The sequence below is a fragment of the Varanus komodoensis genome, unplaced genomic scaffold (assembly GCF_004798865.1).
Source record: "Varanus komodoensis strain SLA01 unplaced genomic scaffold, ASM479886v1 scaffold1, whole genome shotgun sequence".
Taxonomy (NCBI): Eukaryota; Metazoa; Chordata; class Lepidosauria; order Squamata; family Varanidae; genus Varanus; species Varanus komodoensis.
This window is the reverse complement of record NW_025335268.1, coordinates 104,181,054-104,203,284: the sequence shown is the minus strand read 5'-3', so window position 1 is coordinate 104,203,284 and position 22,231 is coordinate 104,181,054. Positions and strand designations below refer to the sequence as shown.

The 22,231-nt window shown below is 36.1% G+C and overlaps 1 protein-coding gene across 1 annotated transcript in view; it reads right to left on the bottom strand.

Moving 5' to 3' along the window:
- The window catches only part of NHLRC2 (NHL repeat containing 2), a 38,838-nt gene that overhangs the window by 14,229 nt on the left and 2,378 nt on the right, over positions 1-22,231 (bottom strand). Inside the window, exons 2-5 of the mRNA XM_044439280.1 lie at positions 21,023-21,175; positions 15,295-15,750; positions 13,546-13,667; positions 12,249-12,378 (exon numbers count right to left, since the gene is read on the bottom strand). Coding sequence (XP_044295215.1) covers positions 12,249-12,378; positions 13,546-13,667; positions 15,295-15,750; positions 21,023-21,175 — 861 coding nt within the window. The remainder of the gene's footprint in view (positions 1-12,248; positions 12,379-13,545; positions 13,668-15,294; positions 15,751-21,022; positions 21,176-22,231) is intronic.

The following is a 22,231-nucleotide window of genomic DNA, read 5'->3' as shown; positions in this document are numbered from 1 at the left end:
GGGGTGACAGTTAAATATTTTATAACTGTCACAATTTTAGGTCATTTTTGAAAATGAATGGAGATGAAATTGGAAACTGACACCTGCTATATACTACTTATTCAGATTTTTACCAGGCACAGAGTTTGTGATGGGTAGCAAAGAGTGAACAGGGAACATACTGTGTGTATCTGAATGTGGTATCTTGCTGACCTTAAAAAGCACTTCAGTAAGATCCAGCATCAAGTAACATAGGGCTTTTTAGTTTCTTCAGTGCTTGTCAAGGTACTTGGAGAAAGATGGAGTCTTATCAAACATCAAGCTGAAAGATTAAAACAACTTCCAAGCCCTCCTTTCAGCTGGAAATGGTGGGGTTTTCTTATGTGCTCACACTACAGCATACGTGAGAGAAACTGGTCCCTTCCAGAACCCCACTGCTAGAGGTGTGGAGCAGAAATGGTAGCAAAGATGGCTAGGTCTTGGCAGGTAAGCCAAAGTGTAGTATCTTTAGACCACTTCTGATAATTACAGAGCAGTTGCTAAAAGAACTTTTACTTTGTAAGGCAAGAGAAAGGCAAGGATAACTCCGAGTCATTGTCTCAATACACTCTCCAGTTGCAGGAGCTTTCTCAATTTGCAATTCTGAAACGGTTTCAATTATGATCACTGTGGCATTGAAAAAGCAAGAAGACAAACCAGGCATGCTTTCCCAGACTGGGCCAGGGAAACGGCAAGAAACCAACCACACCTCTCACTGTTTTGTTTGCTTTGCTTGCAGGTGGGAAGGGGAAGATATACAGTGTCCCCTCTAACTGCTTTCAGAGAGGCAAATTCTGATACACTGTGCTCCTTCGCACAAGAGTCTGTCAGTAGAGAGAGACTGAGCCACAGAGAAGCACTATTTCCTTTCTGTACAAGAAGGTAAAAGGTATTCTGGAAAACCATTCAACATGTCCCTCTTCCTTCATGATGACTGTGTATAGTGGCTGCCGCCCCCACCACCTTTCCACTGTATGCTTTGCAGTCTGGAAAAAAAGAATGTAGAAACTTGCATGGCCTTGTGGTTCCAGTTCAGAAATCTTTGCAAACTTTCTTGCACATTCCAGAAAGCTAAATATCTGAATTTGACTCATGTTCAAATGCTGTAATAAACAAGCAATAAAAAGTTCTTGTCAGAAATGACATCATCAGTTAAACTTGGGTTAACTCTGTGATTTTTCAACTATTGTGAAATATATGTCATTCAGTGGCAGAACTAAGAAGAAAACTGTACTATTTTTGAAGTGCTATTTAGATTTTCCTCTTTTTTTCTCCCTCCTGTGATGAGTACAGGAAAAGGAAGGGAGAGAAAGTAATTATAATTTCCTCTGTGGAAGTGGCCTCTGTTAGCCAGTGAAAGCAACAACAGAGGCAGATATATGATTTAAGATACTCACTAGCTTAGCTATGTACATCTTGAAAGTCTTTTAAGTGCAAGTGGGATTCCATAATCCCCCAAAGGAATAAATATTACTAAAAAAAGTTATGTGTATTATATAATAATGCCACAAAGATGATTGTGTTCATTTTCTATCAGCATTTACTTAAACAATATAATTAATAGCTCTGAAAAAGTAATACACACTCAATGTTCCCCAAAGGATCCTCCCTTTTCTGGAAAAACAACAACTATTTCTTCCCTGAAAAGTGATCAACGGATGTATTCATTGTAAAGGAATAATTTGAAAACAGAGTGCATGCTAGCAGATTTTATCAGGAATTGGCATCTAGACTCAAATGAGAGCGCTCCTGTAAACCTGTCTATACTTACTTGGAGATATGTCCCACAGAAAACCAGTGGAGCTTAACTGCAAGAAACAGGCATTAGATTGTACTGCCAATATATTTTATTTTTCTTAGCAACAGTTTTCTATGTAAAGCTGACCTAGATGAGGAATTTCCTTTCCTGCTCCTCTGAACCCTGTGTCTCCTCAAAATCTGATTCAACAGTTATCCCAAGCTCTGGAGCAGATTATGGGGTAGAGTGGAAACTGTAGGGGACAAAAGATAATTGTCCTCTCCCCGCTAATGGAAGTTTTCCAATGGTGTAGCAATGCTAGCTGGATTTCACCCAGATGATACCAATATGAAAGTAAAGCATTTTATAGGTATATTTTAAATGTATATTTAAATAATTTTAAATGTATATTTAAATATATTCACAATAATATATTTTAAGTGAAATTCCAAAAAAAAGGTAAGGAAATAATTCCGTGCTTTTATTCTTCGATCACATGTAGCACACTAACAAAGACAAGCCTTTCCCCTCCTCAGTTCTTAGTTAATTGCACTAAGCTGAATGCATTAGTTCATCAAAGCTTCCTGTACAACCAGATTGCCTTAGATATATTTCAGCTCAAATGAACTAGAAATTTATGCTAATAAGTATTAAGTGGAGAATATATTTACTTAGTTTCTTTCCCTCAAGAGTATGGATCGGTAATCTCAGATGACACAGTATTTTCCAAGCAGTGGTCTAGGGGCCTGGCATACTAAGTTCAATATACATTCCTATTTAGTATCACAAAGAGTTCTTTCCAGGCAGTTGAAGAAAAAAATAGACTCTGTTTTTGTCAGCAACACACTCACTGATCTAGAGCCAGTTCTCCAATATTTCATGCCTATGTAACAAACATGTGAGAGTTTTAGTGGGTGCTATACTTCAACTACTTGATCTTCAAATTAATTCAGGAGAAGCATATTCAGGAAACATGAGAGAATACACATATAAAGACTACTCCAGTTTTCTGTTAGAATTTACTAATTTATGGGTATTTAAGGAATGCAGGTGGCGCAGTGATTTAAACTGCTGTGCTAGTTGATCGAAAAGTCGCTGGTTTGAATCTGCACAACAGGGTGAGTTCCAGTTACTCCGTCCCAGCTCCTTCCAACCTTGCAGTTCGAAAGCATGCAAATGCAAGTGGATAAAAAGGTACCACTTCGGTGGGAAGGTAACAGCATTCCGTGCACTTTGGTGTTTAGTCATGCTGGCCACATGGCCACGGAGACCGTCTGCAGACAAACGCTGGCTCCCTCAGCTAGGAAACAGAGACGAGCACCACCCCCAAGAGTCAGACATGACTAGACTTAACATCAAGGGGAAACCTTTACCTTTACTTATGGGTATTTACTAATCTGAATATTTAATTCCTCTAAACTGTTAGCTGATTTGTGTGTGACACATAAACAGAACAGCCAGTGTGATGTAGTGGTTAGGGGTATGGGACTGGAGATCTGGGCTCTAAACCCCATTCAGCCATGGAGCACACTGGGTGACTTTGGGCCAGTAACAGACTCTCAGTCCAATCTACCTCAAAGGGTTGTTGCTGTGATGATAAGATGGAGGAAGAGGACAATGTAATCATCATTCCTCAAAACAAAAATTATGTGGAACATCTCTTACTGGTTGCCTAATTCAGTTCCCACTGAAGATGTCCAAAAGTCCAATGAACACTCTACCTGCTCACTGATATTCAAGTGAAGATCACTGATGCCTATAATCTTGAAATTTGCTAGTGTTGGGCAGTTAACAAGGGACTGCTCTTAAAATGCAGGTTGTTACACATGAAGAATATAACATATAGTCTGAAACAGAAGGATGGATAGAATCTCTCTTTGTATGATGTTAAGTTCAAATCAAAGTATATGTTTCCCCAGGGCTTTTTTTTGTCATAGAACGCACTGGAATGGTGTTCCGGCACCTATTTTGACGGATTTTTTCCAGTGGCTTTTTCCAAGTGATTTTGAATCGCCCTGTTGGGCGTAGCAGGTCGGCAGCAAAAATCATTAAAATAGTGCACGCGGGCTGCTTGTGTGTCCGCACTGGTTGTGAGGGTGCTGCTCAGCTTGGGAAGCTGCTCGGCTTGGGATTGGTTGTGTGGTCGCGTGCTGAGTGCTTACCGCTGGCGGTGACCATTATGTTTATATGTGTGTAGAGTGACTGGCTACGTGCAAAAGGTAAATAAGTTCTTTATTTCAAAAAAAGTTGGTGAATTGAAATTTTTTTTAGTGTAAAAGTGTGACCCCAAGATGAGAGTTGCAGCACCTTTTTATTTTTTTAACAAAAAAAGCACTGTGTTTCCCTAATAAAGTTCCACCCACCTTTCTATTTTTTATCCTTTTAAATTAGGAATTTAAATTCCTATTTCAACTTAGCAGTGAAAAACAGAAAATCATAATGAATACCATGTCTGCAAAATGTTATGGTAATTAAGGCCTAGATTTGTTCAAATAACATCTCTAAACAGATTGCTAAACATACCATTACAGGGAAACATTTTTTTTTAAATAAAATCACTATTTTAGATGTTATGAAGCATTTAAAACAAGAGAGTATCTTTCAACAGAAGAAGATAATGCCATAAGAAAAAGTAGCTAAACTTCCAGTAAAACTAGCAAGATAAACTAAAAGGAACATAACTCCACTGTAGTCACGTAGTGCTCCATATATGCATTTCATTACATGAGGTTACCCAACCAACATTTTTAAAAAAATCAAAGAGAAAACTGAATTCCCATATATAGTTGCATCTCTAGCAGTATTTTACAAAACACTTAATGTATTCCACAATTGCAAACATAATTATCTGTGAGATTTTTGCTGATTTTATAATCTCATGCAAGATGATGAAAAGTACTAACAGCTTACCACAGCACAAGTACCATTAACGGCCCAAGGACCCTAGAAATATTTGGCTTCATTCAGTCTCCTCAAAACACAAGCTGAAAAAAGAATTTGCCACAGAACTATTTTATACATAGCCTTCCTTACTTTAAACAATGGTGCTTCATACAAAAAGTTTTATCTTTTCCATAACCAAGGAATGTTAGTTCTAATCTAAAGTGGATACACTGTAGCCTTTTTTAAAAATGGCAATTAGGTCTTATTGAAAAATCCCACAAGAAGCCAAAACATTGTACTTATACATGCCTCTTATTGGGACAGTAGAAAGTCCAGATACACTCTACAATCCTTCTATGGTAAAGATTTACCTAAGGTACTTTTACTATAAAATAACTATTCAAATAAAAGAGAACAACATAATTCTTTCACTTTTATGTAATTAAACTCCACATTCCAAATGGGGAGTAGTTTCAAACCCATACCCTTATTAGGGTATGCACATTCTCACTGCCACTGCTGTTTGCTGTATCAGAGCAAAGTTCTACTTTGCAATGATAGTCATGGTATAAGTATGCATTAACAATAAATCACAGCTTTTGATCTAGTTTATCAGCCCCTATGACCACATTCTTTTTACCTTTACTAAAAACAGTGCCTGTTTTACTACAGTTAAGACTTCTAAGATACATAATTTTTACACCAGATAAGCTGTACACTTAGATACGCTGTATGCAGTCCACAGGACTTATCTGCTTCATCACTTTTTCCTCCTGTTGATTGTTACAACTCCAGGTTTCTCCTATTAATTTGGGATGTGCCATCAAGTCATCTCTGACTTATGGTGACCCTATGAATGAAAAGCCCTCCAAAATGTCATATTTGTGGGAGCCCTGCTTAGCTCTTTTAAATTCAAGGCTGTGGTTTCCTTTATAGTCAAGCCATTTCATATTTGATCGTTTTTTTCTTCTTCTGCCTTCAACTTTTTCTACCATGATTGTCATCTCCAGGGAGTTTTGCCTTTTCATGCTGTGTCCAAAGTATGAAAGCCTCAGTTTGTAATTTTTGCTTCTAGGGAATGTAATCTAGGACTCACCTGTTTGTCTTTTTATTGCTCCAGGGTATTTGAAAAACTCCTCCCAGCTAGTAATACTGTGTATCATATAATTCATCTACCAAAAATTAAGTCTCCCTTCCACTACTGGTTCCATTACAAAAGGTCAGGGCTACTCTACAAAAAAAATGAAAAATAAAAAATGCCAAACTGAGTTCTCTTGCACAATCCTACTTGGCCTGTGCCTACAAAACAGTTGCCAGGAGTGCCTCAGGTACATGCTGGTACTAGGAACATTTTCAAAAAAATAAATGCATTTTAGAGACACCAAGAGCTAGGGTCATGTAGTGGTTAAGAGCCCGGGACTGGAGCTCAGGCAATCTGGGCTCTAGTTCCTGTTCAACCACGGAGCCAACTGGGTGACTTTGGACCGGTCACAGACTCTCAGCCCAGCCTACTGCACAGGGTTGCATTTGTGGAGAGGAGGCTGAGAGCCAGAGGATGAGAATGACATAATCCACTTTGAGTTATTTAAAGAAGAAAAAGGCAGGATAATCACAATACAATTCAGTAACATTACTACAAATTACACTTAAGCCTCTGAGGTACACTTCACTGCCAGTGAATTGTTGACTTCAACAATGTATAATAATTAATATTTGTTTAACTTGAAATTGCATTGTTGTACACTTAATTCAGTGCAGACAGGAGCATATATAACATCTAATGTCATGTAACAATTTTCATGATAATTAATACTACAATTTGCTCCCATTTCTCACTTTCTTTGGATGTATGCTTGTGTAAGGGAAACTAAGGCACCAGAAGCTAAAAGCAAGATTGGCTATACAGCACCTATGTTTTTCTAAACAGACTGAAAAATATTAAAGAACATTGTTTTTTAAAACTTCTCACATTTCTACTTCCATGATACAATGTTAAGGTAAAGTTTATCTTAAAGCAAATTTGATTGCATAATCGCAAACAGCATATATGCAAATTATGATACTGCAATGCAGAAAAGGCAATTGTTCCTTAAATTTTCCCATAAAATGTATGGCAATAGAGATAAAGAAAATCACCCCAATATTTCAAATCTTTATTAATGAAACCCGTGGAGTTTTTCTTTACAAATTACTAGATATCTTTCAAACTCCAAACCTACATCATGGAAGTTAAAAAACTGATTCATTTATTGCTTTTGCAATGAGTTCTGCAGTTTTATTACTGCAAAGAAACAATGTAAGCCTTCATATGAATTAAGGCAAACAAAACTTACAAAGGTAGACACAACTAGGAAATTTATGTTTCTGAATGGATGAATCGGGCAACTATTTTGCCTATTTAATTTGAATTTTTGTCTCTTCTGAACCACTGAAAAATTAGTTTCAATTATGACAAGAGATTCAGATAGCCACGACGTTACTTTTCTTTTCCTCTGTTCTGCACTTTAACTTCATAAAAATGGTTCAGGGGAATAGAACAGAAAGACATTTATTCCTGATCCTGTTCCTGCTCCTTACTGTGCTACTCACAGGATCACCATAGCATCAAGGTACTTTAGGGTGCAATCCATTTCAAATTCCCATAAACCTCCAAATTTGGAAGCTTGCAGGAATCCTATGCAAAGCAGAAGTGGCACAGATGATCTTTACTTCTCTCTTTCTCAAATACAGTGTTAGGAGGCAGTCCACCAGGGCTGAAGCCTTGTATAGGTGGGGTAGAAGGCATGCTTTGGAAGCCTTCCTCTCTCCCCTTTCACTTTCTGTTTCTCTATGGTGGTGACGATTTTCTGCAGTAGGCCACAAAACTCCAAAAGTTCCCATATTCATAATTACAAACTGGTTGTCTTCAACTCAAATTTTTAAATTAAATGTTTTATGAAGTTCATTCATAAGTATGGATGTTCATAATTTGGACATTTGTCACCTGGGTCCTGCCTGTATTTACTTTGTAGCATCACTCTACAAATGATACAAGGTTGCAAATTGGGCAGAATGTGACAACAACAATGCCAAATTGGCATTTCTAAAATTCAAGCTAAATCACCAGAATCCATTCTGCTATTACTTAACTCACAACTAATTTAGGCATAGGCACTACTTTGGCATATAAGAAATTCATATCCAAAGGTTATGTTCATGGTTTTCTAAGCACAAAGTATTCATACACATAATTTCAATTTAAAGCACATGTTTTATATATTTATATTTTTCTATGTTTTTAATTTGTTTTATTGTGTTTTAAAATTTTGTGAGATGTTCCCAGGAATTTCATTGAAGGACAGATTAAAAAATCTGCATAATAAAATGCAATCCTATGGGCAGAAAAACATCATACAACTCCCAGCCAGCCGTGATGTTGCAGGACATTTTTTTCTGTCTAAAAACACATAAGAAGTTTCTAATAATTTCTTATCTTATGCTTATACATGCTTCTAATAAAAAGTTGTTCTTGTATATGCAGATACTTAATTTTATTAAAAATCAATTGTTCAATGAACTATTTTAGGAATTATCTCATATCACACAAAAGTAATCGTAAGAAATTTTGGCAATAAACCACAAGAAAGCTCCTTTAATGTTTATCCAACTTCCTTTTTGCAACTTAATACATCCCACAGAAATTAATATTGCTCTCATTCTCTTTGAGGCAATATTGCTTATGAGGAACAAAGCTAGGATAGATTGCAAGATCTTTCAAAACACAAAAAATTCCTAATGATATGTCCTTTGACTTGGCCATTTTACCACTATATTTTTCAAAAAGCCCTCTAAGTTAGCAGGGGCTTTAGTTAGAAAACATTAACAACTCTTTTCCCTGAAGTAATTAGAAACTTGATGTCCATGTATGTCTCCAGTCTAAGGATATGGTAGAAAAAGTAGAGCTGAAGACACTGGTTAGATCAGGAATCATATACACATTGATAGCAAAGAAACAAAAGGAAATACAAAAGAATTGGGATCTAAGATGTTCAGCACCTGGAAGCTCAACTTAAAGACTGGATAAAAAGGGACAAATGTGAGATTCCATGAAAAAGGAAGAATAGTGTTTGTAAGGTCACAAATGTGAGAGTAACTTTTGAAAAGGTATAACCATGTGTAAGTGAGTAAGACAAAATGTACAAAAAATACAGCTCTTGGATACATGGGAAGAAAAATCATTTTTGAAAAACATCTTTCCAAACTTGCAGATTAACATGAGCCAATGATGCAAGACCTTTTGTATACCACAGAGAGAGGAATGTCACATGTGTTTGACACTCTCTGCTTTGATACCAAGTTCCTGACAGGCTTGCTGTCTTTATTTCTGTCTCTCTGTTTTAATCTCAGCTCAGTGCTCCACCTCATTGCTGCCACATTCTCTTCCAATGCGTGCATATATCTTGCTTCAGATTATAAATGTAACTTAAAAACTGATAAAACCTGTTGCCCTGTAGTTCCTCGTGCTACCTCCCTTGCTGTTCAAGAGAGTCTCCCAACATTTTGGAGTACATTTTTAGGATGCAGAGGCCACATAAGCAGGAACTGATGAAAACTGTCTCTCCACCCTCTTCTACTAATGGGAACACTCCATCAACAAAATTCTATTCACAGGCAGTGGAGATACATCCCCATGTATATCAAGCCTATATTGTCTGCTACACTTCAAGTTTTAATACCATTTACTTAAAATCATGTGTGCTGGCTGCATTTTTATCAGTAATTGGTAATTGTGCACAAAAAGCATGCATTTCTGAATCACAGCTATAGATGTATAAGCAATTACAATGCCTGGGTCATAGCTTTGTGCCTTTTAGAAAGAATGCAGCTATCAAGAACATTTCACACTTCAATCAAAAGTGCATTTAGCACTGCTTGCTTTCAACAGCACTGCATAAAAATAGAAGAGTACAGAAAGTTGAAAAGTGCATGGTCATTAATATGGTGTTAAGACTCTTACGCTATGTATATAACATTTCTATTCTATTCTATTTCTATTCTAAATCTAGTTGAAACAGGCACAGAATAAAGTAGTAATATATTAAGTCTAATATGCAGAAACAGGCTAGCAAACTCCTGAAGCCATGGACACTTATATTCGTATAAAACACACATACAAAATGTACCATTTGTGTTCCTAAGAAACACTATTACTCTCTTGTTGCTTTTTGTGGCTCCACACTTAATTGCTAAATCATTTTTGCTGTAAGAATACTGGTGCTGTGTCCTAATGTTTATGACCATGTATCTCCCAACTTTCTATACTTTCCTTTTCCATTTTAGTTCAGAGTTGTTTAAAGGGAAAAGTGCTAAAGGCATACTCTCCAACTAACTCATCATTTGCATTTTACATGACTGCTGAAGAAAACACTGATCTGCTTTGTAAAATACATAAGGTTATTTTTATTACTGTATGAAATTTAATAACAATAATAGCTTCCGTATAGCCTGAAGTGCCTAATCGTGGAAGCTAAGCAGAATGGACCTGGTTGAAATCTGGATGGATGCCTTAACATGTTGTGAACCGCCCAGAGAGCTTTGGTTATGGATGGTATAGAAATGTAATGTAATAATGCCTATGGAATGATTTTCACCAAAAAAGTTTTTTGAATTTTGAAATCATAACTATCAATGTATGTATTTCAGTGAGCTTACTTACATAGTTGAAAATAGAAATTCAATATCATTTTCTCCTAAACTAATACAACATACCAAATCATCTAGATAAGTTTAATGTTGCTATACTGTGATTCAGAGTGACAGTGCTTAAAATTAATTCCCACACAATTTAACTCTAAATTGTGATGAGGCAATAGTTAATTTTAGCCTGTCGTTTTAAAAAGCCATGAACTTTTCTACATTATACAAACAAAAAGCCTAAAAAAGAACTGTCTTCCATAATAAACAAATCAAAATATATAAAAGAAAGACCTGATTCAGATCTATATCTGGTCCAAAAAACCAAACATGCTTTGCTGGTAATACTGTGTGTCTGTTCATTCTCACCTTTCCTTTCTCCCTCCCTGGTATGCCAAGTTTAAGGCTTCTTAGTGTGTTAAACTACACTTTGCTATGACATCCAAACTGAAAACTGTCCTGAAAAAATCAAGATTGCAAACAGTTTAGCAAACCAGGAAGTCATGAACTAAGCCACATATGTGAAGGAGAAAGAAAGTGGAGGAGGATGCAAGCATTTATACGGTTCACTCCTGATTCAACAAACTATGTTCATGTAAGAAGCAGGCATTCCATATGTGCAAGATCAGAGGTAACCACTGAGATGTGCAGTGCTGTCAAGTTGTCTCCAGCTTATGGCAACCCTATGAATGAATGCCCTCCAATATGTCCTGTTTTTGACAGCCCTGCTCAGTTCTTGTAAGCTCAAGGCCATGACTTCTTTATCCAACTCATAGTTGGTCTCCTGCTTCTTTTTCTGCCTTCAACTTTCCCTATGGAACTTACTCCCTGGTAAAAGAGGGTATATTTCAGCATCAGCTTCCCCTCCACGATTATTTCATGCTTTAGTATTTGGTCTTTTAGCATTACTAAACAAGAAGCAAAGACAAACAAATAGAAAAATGAGCATACTTAACTGTGAATAGTGCTTCTGTTTGGCATAGTCAGTCCCAAACTACACAGAGATGCACAGAGCTCCTCTTCAATATATACTCTGGCTACTGTACTTACAGAGGTAGACTTCTCACTCTGACCTTCCATTCCAGCCCCATGAAAATATTAAATGAAGACTCAGAGGATCCTGCTGAATGTCTTAAGGCCAGATTCCATTCTGGAGAATCTTTCAGACATAACATTCTAGTGCTGGATAAAGCCAAAAGGTGTACACACCTGTAGAAATCCATCCTGTCCAAATCTCATTGTTATTAGTTTATGGTAGGAAGCATATCTACTTGGAATTAACATGAACAGTGTGTCTCCTTACAAGCATATAGGACAAGCAAGCCTCTGAAGGTCATCTCAGAAGTAACCAGGATTTAATTACTCAGTGGAACTTTCAATTAACATCCCCCATAACAAACCTATGTATATTTACTCTTGAAACACTATAAGCATCGTATCTGCTCACAAGCAATCAGGGCAAATTTCAGCATGCTTAATCAGAAGTAAGCAGGTTAAGCTTCTGCAAGTCAAGGTTCAGAAGGAAGAAGGACTGAACCACTCAGTTATCTCCCCTAAGTCCTGATCAGGGATGTGTTTTCCCCTGCTAAATTGAAAAAGGAAACTTTTTCAGTGCTAAAGCTAGGAAAAGCACTTGCCTTCCACCAACCACTGATCAGAGATGAGAACATGGCAAAGGCTTGCCTGGACAAGAAACTGTGGGTGAGAAAATTTCATGGACCTGATAGCTCTTCAGTGTGTAAAATATGGCTGTTGCCTAGGGCTATACATGCTGTTGAGGTGCAAACACATCCAATTAGATATTGAGGGATGGGGACCTGATGGTTGGTTCTAAGTAATGAATGAAATAACTTCAGAGACTAACAAGCAGACTATTAAGTTTATCAAATCAACATAATCAAAATGAAATGTGAAGGTTACAACTTCATGAAAATACCTGAAGTTCCAAAGGCTACATCCCATGGTGAACTAATAGGCTGTTCTTCTCCTTTGGCGCCTCCTTCCTTATCCATGCCTTGCTTTCCAACTCCTGCAACAGTGCTCACAATCTCTAAGTCCAGGTCAATCTAGGATTAAATCATGATTTTTATTTAATTCATAATCACAAACAGTAGTGATATTGTTGTGTAAAATATCTTGTTAAAATTTGTTAACAATATCCATTTTGTTAAGATCTCATATATGATTGGGCAGGCAAAGAAATCTGCTTTATTGCATTTCTCTACTTTAAGTCTTCACATGAGAAAAGGGGAAAAAAGCCAGCTGCCCATGGAGTAATTTGTATATTTAATTCTTGAATGACTTCACTTTGAAATATTTTGGTCTGCACGATCAAGGGAATAGTTACTGGCTCAAACAGAAATATAACAGACAAAGCAATGGATCCCTTTCAAACCTAACAGTGGGCTTTATTATTTAGAGGAGCATTATGGAACTGAATAAATATTTCAGCATTGAATAAAAATTCAAATTTATTCAGCATTCACATGCCTAAGTTATAACCAATGGGAAACATTAAAGATACCACACAGTAACTTAAACTCTGGGTTTAAAATGTAAATACTGAAATTCTAATTTCAGTCTCTTGAATAAGACAAGGTATAAGAGATTTGAGTAATGAGAGACTTGGTCACAATTTCTCATCCTTCAATTAGGTAGAAAGCTTTGGTTTGGACACTTCTGGTTCTTGTCTTGTAACACACTCAAGGTGATATGAGTCCACTTCAAGGTGCTAGATATATTGTGCCATACATATGCCGTAACTAGGATTCAAATGAGCTGGATTATATTATCAGTTGCATTTTTGCTCCCAGTATCATGCTTTACTGATTAATTATCAGTGAAATCAGCTGATTTGTCCTGGCAATGAGCATAAATTGAATTAAGACTTGCTTATATTCCTAAATATTTCCCAGGGGGAAGAAAGACAAAACACATGATTCTGTAGAGCCAAAATATCATTAACATTTAAATAGAAAGAAGAACTTAGGGCACAGAACATTGGTGCATTCCTTCTTTTTTATAAGAACATGCAAATGTTCTACGCAATCACTTGCCTTAAAAGAATATACAAAGAAGAACATTTCAGATACTTAGAAAATACATTTATAAATGTCAGTCAAAATTCTACCTTCATTTACAGTGTATAGTCCTTGAATAATTGCATCATTTGGTATCCATGAACTAGGGAGAAGAATGTAGTCATTATCTTCTTTTTTAATAGTAAAGTTTACCTTCCTAATCAAATGGTTTTCTGTATCTGCTACATAAATGATATTGTTCTTTATGGCCACTCCTTGTGGTGAACTGAATGATGCTTCTGAAAATGTTCCATCTTTTCTTCCACTGTTTGGTCCTTAACAGAACATACAAAACCACAAATCAGCAGAACAGTAATTTGAAAAACATCAATAGACATATATTTGATTCCAGGTTAGGCAATAATCCTTCATCCATTTCTAAAAACTTAAATAGAGGTCTGTAGTTTTTAAATCTTAGAAATCAGCATATAGATAAATTTAGAATTTATCAATTCTCATTATTCAACACATTGGTCATTTCCCTTCTTCAATTAAAATGCTAAATGTATTTCAAAGAATGTATTAATTTTTAAATGGCACATGTGGCCTTGGAGTATAATTTATACATTTCCTGAATACTTATATTTTAGCAGCAATTCCAGCACAACAAACCAGTAGCAATTACACTGATTTTCCTTATAACAAAGTCTCATGCTGCAGTATGCATAACGTAATAATAATATTGATTTCAAAATTGTAAGAGCTTGAAAAGATAATTAAAAGGATCTATGCAGTTAGGTACATGTCCACAGTAAGTAATAGTTCATTCTGCTTACTTACAAGCCACTTCGTAGATCTACTGTTTAAGCCTCAGGTAAGAGGGCTGAAACTTTTGTTTTCTTTTTCTTTTTGTGAGAACATATGCTTCTTGTTCTTATCTGCAATAAAGCACTTCTGTACCTTACAGTCTTTGCGTATAAGGAAGCAATTGCAAAGATACACATGGAATGTATCCATATATTATAAGAAGTCAACTTTCCAAACTCTGGTCATTATGCTTATTTGCACCCCACCCCTCATGCATGGTCTAAAACCTTCAAAAACTTAAAAACTGAGTTGCATTTCTCTGAATATCAAAGTAAAATCCAATTTCTTGCAAAACCTTTTAACGGCTCTTATGTTCAACCTGTTTCATTAAAGTCCCATCAAAAGTTGGCCAAATGTAAAAGCATTATCAGTATTTTTACAGAAGAAAGACTCCCTTTCCCCGAAGATACCATCTTAACATTTCCATTTTTAGACAGTTATAAGTAGCACCCAGTTTCAGCCCACTGCCATAGCAGTCAATAACTGTTAGTAATATACAAAAGGTATCTCTGAAGGTGGGAGTGATCTAGCTTAACAGTGTTATAAACTGGAGAAAAGGATTAATATTACTGGAGGAGCATCTCTTATGAAGTGGATTAACTAACACTGAAAGTGTTAGATAACTTTATTCATTGGTTTTAATATTGTTTACTGGTCCATGAACAAGCTGAAATAAGGAAGGGTTCATAGAGATGAGATTTTTTTGAGAAATGAATGAAGTTCAGAAGAAAAGTGTCCCTCAGAGTATATGCTGAACCACTACCAAGTGTGAATCTAATTGTAATAAAGGTATCTCAACACTAAAGATACCAGATTTAAATAATAGGTGAGTTGTTTGTAGTGTCTTTCTTTCCATGACCAGCCTAATATTCTCTGGGCAACATGGAGACACAATTAACAGCCAATTATTCACCTGTTTGCAGGACATCATATACTTAACAAGATAGCTAAAGTAGCATTCTGTAGGCTTGGAAATTAATTTTCAATGCAATTTAATGTTTTCTAGCAGTTGTACAAGCAACACAGGACTTGAGATCATCCATGAAAATTTTAAAGCTAAAAGACAAAATTTTAATAAATTTAGGTTATCCTTACCTCCAACAATGTGCAGAATTTGACCATTTTTTCTGACAACCAAAATCCTATGATGTCCAGTATCTGCTATTACCAATCGGTTTCCAGAGCTGTCCAGGGCAATTTTGCCAGGAAACAGCAAAGATGAAGGTGACAAAGAATCTCTATAGAGCTGTGTTTTAATTTTATTAGCATTTATTTGACCTTGCTCCTTGTAATACTTCAGGGCTATGGATGCAAATAGAAATAATTTGTCCTTGTGTCCTTCACCAACCAGAGTGAAGAGCATATTCCCACGGGGTCCAACAATGACCAAGGTTGGCCAGCAGGTTATTTCAAGCTCATGCCAGAGGGTTGCATCAGCATCATTTACCACGGGATGAGTGATGTTGTATCTTAGAACAGCACTTTTGATGTTATTCAGAACCTTTTCATTTGGAAATTTTGCTGAGTGCACACCAACAACAAGAAGTCCATCTGAAAGTACATATTAAAAAATGACACACATAATAACAGCTGTTATTATAGAATAGATAATACAACAAAATTACGCAAAGCGTGTGGATAATGCTAGCTCCAAAGTAAATCCTCTGATCTGGACATGTTAGTTTTCTGCCATATGGTAGAATAGTTCATAGGCCCAACTTCCAGTAATATGCATCTAGAAGCAAGCTGGATTATACTAATTACATTCACTGATTTACTACATGCAAAATATATACTATTTACTACAGTTTTAAGTCAGGATGTGAAATTAAAACCTCCTCCTCCTTCAATCTCTGTCATCTCAGCTATCCATTTCCTGAACTGGCTGAATTTTTGCAGTCCCTGACCTTACATATGTCACAACCAACCATCCTATGAAAGCAAGATGTTTTCCTAGCATTCCATACAGCTCCTTCCGACACCTTCCTGAACTACTGCCTACTGTGATCCATGCCTTCAGCGTCCCTACTTTTCCATCCGCTCTCCTACCAACAATACTTTGACCATCATGCTCATAGGCAGAGTGCTTAATTTCGAGCTGTTAGAACTTGAACCTTCAGTTAATTCATTCTCTAGCTTACTCCCAAATTAAGAATTATGTTAAAGTTACTCAGTCATGAGGGAAGGGCACTTAGCACATGATTACAGGTAAGTTATTGTGCAGAGAAGTAACAGTACAAACAGACTTTAGAACAGTGCCATGGAAGGTCCTCACTGAAATTAATCATTTAATGTGCCCCCTTTCTCTTCAAACTTCTACTTTCAATGAACCAAATTTACTAATTGTCAGCACTCCACAGCATCACCAATAAGGCTCCAAACAAATATCAAAGGAATAATCCTAGGTATGTTGGCTGGGACATGACAGGAGTTGTAGGGATTTTCTGTCTAAACATGCATAGGATTATGCCCTAAGACTTCAATCCTATGGAAGTTTAGACAGGAAGAATAAATAAATCCTACAACTAACTCCCAGTATTCTCCACCCTAAGGTAACAATGTATGTATTGATCTGGGAGTAAAGATCTACCAAATTCAGCCAGTCTTACTTCTAAACAGATATGAATGGAATTACATCGTAAGCATCAGAGAGCCAAATCCAGTATAAAGAATTGTAAATTATCTTAACAACAGAAATACTATAGTAACTTTGAACAAAAGTACTCAGCAATGTAAATCACATCTTAAAATCAATTTAGTAAATAATGATATAAAGTATTAAATAACTTACAGCCTACTCTCTTCCCTGTAAACAACTCAAATGCATCAACAGTTCAACAAATGTGCCCTTGCAAAAGGGGGATGGGAGAAAATGAGAGAGAGAGTAGTTTTATTTCAACTTTTTAATGACATCTATTTTCTCTAATGTCATATCACCCTTCTAGTACCTCAAGCATAAATGTTCACAGGAATCTTCCCTACCCTTCTGTTAGGCAGTGTTGACAGAACATTACCATAAATAAAATTCCACCATTCTGCTCTGTTAACAGGCAGAAACCTAGATCCAAGTGATTGCAGAAGGTGATAACTATCTGATTTCAAGGGCTCTTCCCACACACAAAATATTTTAAAATAGGAAAAGCAAGACCATTTCTTTAACTGCATAACATTTAATTAAGGCAGTTTTATCTTTTATTAATTTTGAACTCAACTTGCATCTCCTTTTGCTTTGGACAAGACAACACTATTGAGAACAGGTGGAATAAAATGGCACAATATTTGAATCTGTCATCCAACTTGCCATAAGAGTTCACTAGTAATGAGGGCTTTGGAGAGAATTTGTGCATAATATAATCTTCACCGAGCTTACACCCTGCTGTCATAGTCTAAAGACATGCACCATGGCAGATGCTTTAACAGACATTCTAAAAGTCTTTATTCCTTCTCCTTTCCCAGTCTTCAGGAATTTACATTGGGTTCAAAATTAGTGGTGCAACTAGACTACTCTAATCTCCTTTATCAAAACACTTATTTGCTTCCTTGTTATTAAGTGAAAGAAAATAGCAATCCTGTGTACACTGTAGTCAGTGTGACTTAGTTCTGCATACACAGGATCTGAATGCAAGGAAGAAAAGTATCAGGAAATGTGTCCTTAGAAGCAGCTGAAGAAATAGGAATGAGACCTTAAACAATGTCTATGTAGAACTGTAATCATTAACTTCAAACATCAGGGCTGATCTTACTGTAAGAGGGCGCCACTTTAGCCAGTTTATTATTTGTTTGCATGCTTACTAACAAAAAGGGGGATTTTGGCTTCCTTTAACAAGGTAACTTGACTTGCCTTGAGAAGACTCTTACTGGGGTGGGGAATGGACCAGTGTATGACAGAAAAGGTATCAATTTCTGAAAACACTAAGAGGTTCGGTCAGCTTCCATTTCAGAGATATGTAGGTACCACATGATCTGATCTATCTTATCTCTTCACCACATACTACAGTAGTCAAAGCATTAAGACACACAAGCACCATGGTATTTTAACTCTGGTCCCATCTCCAAATAGGATGTATTTACACAACAATTTGTTTAGGATAATAGCCTTGGTAATTTAAGAAAAAATAAATTAGATGGAAGGATGCTTACAGCAGCAACAGAACTTGGAATGGTTGTAATCTCAAAAGTAAAATTCTAGCACAAATGAATATACTCGGATTCAAATCCGTACACAAAACAGCAGCAAACTGGCCATCTCCCAAAGTATTTCTATCAAGAAGCACTTCCTCATACAGCAATCCAACAGGCCATTTCTAGACTGTTGATGTGAAATGAATGTGCATTAGTGCTTAAAATAACCTTGCAAATGCCATTCTCAATGCAGAAATAGCACTTGCCATGATAACAGCAAGAACATATCTGATAAACATGCTGGTTGGTATTAATTCCAATGGAAATTAATATTTGTTCCAAGATGCATCTACAAAATTCCAGATGTGCATGTGTTAATGGTAGAATAAGTGATCTTGACAATATCATGCTCTTTGTGCTTAAGCAACTGCTTTTAGACAACATAATGATGAGAGCTTTGATATGACTGCAGCGTAAGAGTATAAAATGTGCATAAGAACAGCAAGAGATTTTCTGTTGGAACACTAAGCCTAAAATAGATTTCTCAACAAAACGAATACCTTTGCTTTCCTCAATCCAGGGATTTCTACTCAGAGGAGCTATTCACACAGCATGACAACCTGCCAGGCATTATTTAACTCATGTTGAAGCTTTAACACAGACACAACATATACAAACACCATTATGAATATGCAATCCCTGGTTGAGGATTGTCATATAATACTAACCCTGCAAGTGTCGTTTATGCGAGGAGCATTTAGTTTCTCACAACCCATGCTCACACAGCACAACTCCCAAGCTGAGGCCAAATTACAATGAGTGCATTGCCATGCACATGGTAGGCATGTCATGAGCGGACCTGGCTGGAGCTGGGGGTCAGACTAGATAGCCCAGGATGCCCTTCTGACTTGCTCTTCATTGAGACACTGGGCCAGTTGCTTCAGCCACATGACAGGTTTATTGTGAAAAGAACATGGGGTGGAACTATGAGCTCCTTGGGATAATGCTAGCATAAAAATATATAATGAAATAAATAATTCCTTCCTGTTTTTAAGTTAACGTTATTGTTCCACAATAACAGCCATATAATTTGTGGGGCTTGTTTTGTAATTGGGTTAAGTATGAGACTTGCTGATACCATCTTTGTTTTTCTTGTAAGATTACTCTTTAAAAATACTTTACCATTATTTGACAGCACTTGACTCCTAAACTGACCAAATCTTTTTTGGACCGATCATATGCCTAATCCTATGTTAATATGCATTTATTTTTATAAAAAAGAAAAAATATAGTCTTAAGCATTAAAAATCATGTATGAGGATATGAATGCATAAACAGGGGGAGAAGGGCAAAGTGCCTCAAGTGTAGGATTAACAAATTTGATTTTCCCCAATCCAGGCATATTAAAATGCATATTATTGTACCATTATCAGTCAACTCTTCTGCATTTGGTCCTAGAAACTACATCAAAATGTCACTGGGAAAGAATCAGAAAAATATGCTTTCACCTAACCAACTGCTCATGCTAGGATAGTTTTGGTTTTTTCTTAGAAAACAGCAGTAGAAAAACTTATCAGGAGAGCTGTAACAAGCTACCGGGTTTTTATATACAAAACAGCAAACTCTGGCTTAATGCACATGTACTATTTAGGATATTACACTGTGTTCAAACCATGCTTTATGATCTGGGTTAGTGACCTGATTCACTTTACTGAATTGTCAACCAACATTTAAGCCAGAGTTATTGGGTTAGATGTAATGGCAAACTCTGGCTTAATACAGGCCAGTTCATCATGCTGATGTGGCAGGGGCTGGGGGGAAAGCTTGGCCCTTACAGTCATTACCAATTTAATAAAACATGGCACCCCCACCTTCCAATTCTCTCTATAGCATTTTTTGGTGGGTAAAGTGCTTTCAGACTGTTGGAATTCCACTTCAGCCAGTTCAGTTCCATGTGCCTAAATCTGGATGCAACCTGTGTGTCATTTCCTATTTTCATACAGTATTTATTGAGAGAAAAGAATTACAAAGTGAAGATGAGAAAATAGAAGATTACCAAGAAAGAAGGAATAATATGATCTTTCTTTAGAGCAACTGCAGCACAAGCTTTTACATTTTACTCAGAAATAAGATTCATTGACTTCATTGGAATTGTTACTTCAGTCAGTATGCGGCTGACATTTAGAACTAGAAATAATACAGTCCTATTATTATAATACAGGAAGGTTTGCCTAGACTTCAGGATAATTAACTAATGACAGTTTTTGTTTTAATCTCTTTTAACAGGAGTAATAAGAATATTTTGGAATTTCATTTGTGGACTAAAATTGTCATCATCAAAAATCCTCAAGATGCCATCACATCAAGCCTCAGGGTTTATATATCACAGATATGCTGTCTAAAACTTTAAGCTTTAAAACTTGAAATAAAATATATTTTACCCTAAAATTCATGTACATAAGATAGTACTTGTATTACAAATAATCATTTGAGTTACTGGAGATTTTAGTCTTTTACTATTTTTCCTGAATGCATAACTAATCAGTCATTCTAGAAATAAGTACATAGTGTCAATGTTTTTAAGAGCAAAAATTCAGAAGTGTTCAGCCAAATATTTAATGATAAACTATGCAACTTAGAAACTCCATCTGTAACAACTCTAAAAAAATTTATTCTGAACAAATGAATGACTAGTTGATACCTGTAGTAGAGTACTTCTGTTCTAACTCATGGAGATCAGGCAGGAGGTGGATACAATTGATGCAGCAATATGTGAAGAAATCCAAGACCACCACTTTCCCACAAAGGTCTTTGTAAAGAGAAAGGGAACCTTCAAAATTCAGCCATTGCAAATCTGAAATCAGAAGGTGGATTACTACATTATTTTCAAGAAGTACAAAAAAAAACTAAGATATTTCAGAATGTTTCATGAAGGTCAAATAACAAAATAAATATGCTTAACATTTTATAATCATCAACTGTAATTCTTCATAACACCAATCTAATGTAAGGCCAGAAATCTAAACTATTTCATATTAAAACTTACCAACTCCCAAAGACAGTTGAACATCACAACCTACTTTTCATTCTGCTCAAGAATCTTTTGTACAGATTTTGAAATACTATCTATGTACATTTAGTTCTATTACTATTCTTGTTGAAACTACAGAGGAAATCATAAACGTTCTGAACATGACATTGCCAGGATACAATGCTACTCTTAACCTACTAGATAATACATACTACTACTATTATTACATTGCCATTATATTCCACATTTTTTCCTCTTGCAAGGAACTCAAAGCAGCTTACGTTCCCCCCCACTCCATTTTTATTATCAAAACAACAATCCTGTGATGTAGGTTAGGTAGAAATTCCATGCTTGGCCCAAAATCATCCAGTAAGATCGATTGCTGAATGGATACTTGAACCTGTATTGCTGTATTTCCTGTACTGCTGACCACTGGCCATGCCGGATGCAGATGATGGGAGTTCAAGTCAAAAACATTTGGAAAATATTCAATTTTGTCTTTTACTTTGTAATGTATTTAGGCAGTTTTGGTTCTTGTTTAGAAAGGTCACAGAAAATAAAGTTAAGTTTAGGACAGACAGACAGACAGAATGAAACAACTATACGAAAAACAGAGTTATCCTGTTAACCACAAATATATAGCATTAAATATGTCTACAATCTATTCTCAAAAGAATTCCTTATACAGAATTATCTAACTATCCAGTCATACATAATGGTAAGGAAAAGACTGGATAACTGTATAATTTAGAATAAATACACTGATCTCTGATTTACAGACATAAAGTAAATCTTCAGAATACACACTGCTCTGTTGTATACTCACTGCTTTGTAAAAAAGCCACAACATTACTAATCTGCATTATTTTTTTACAGTGT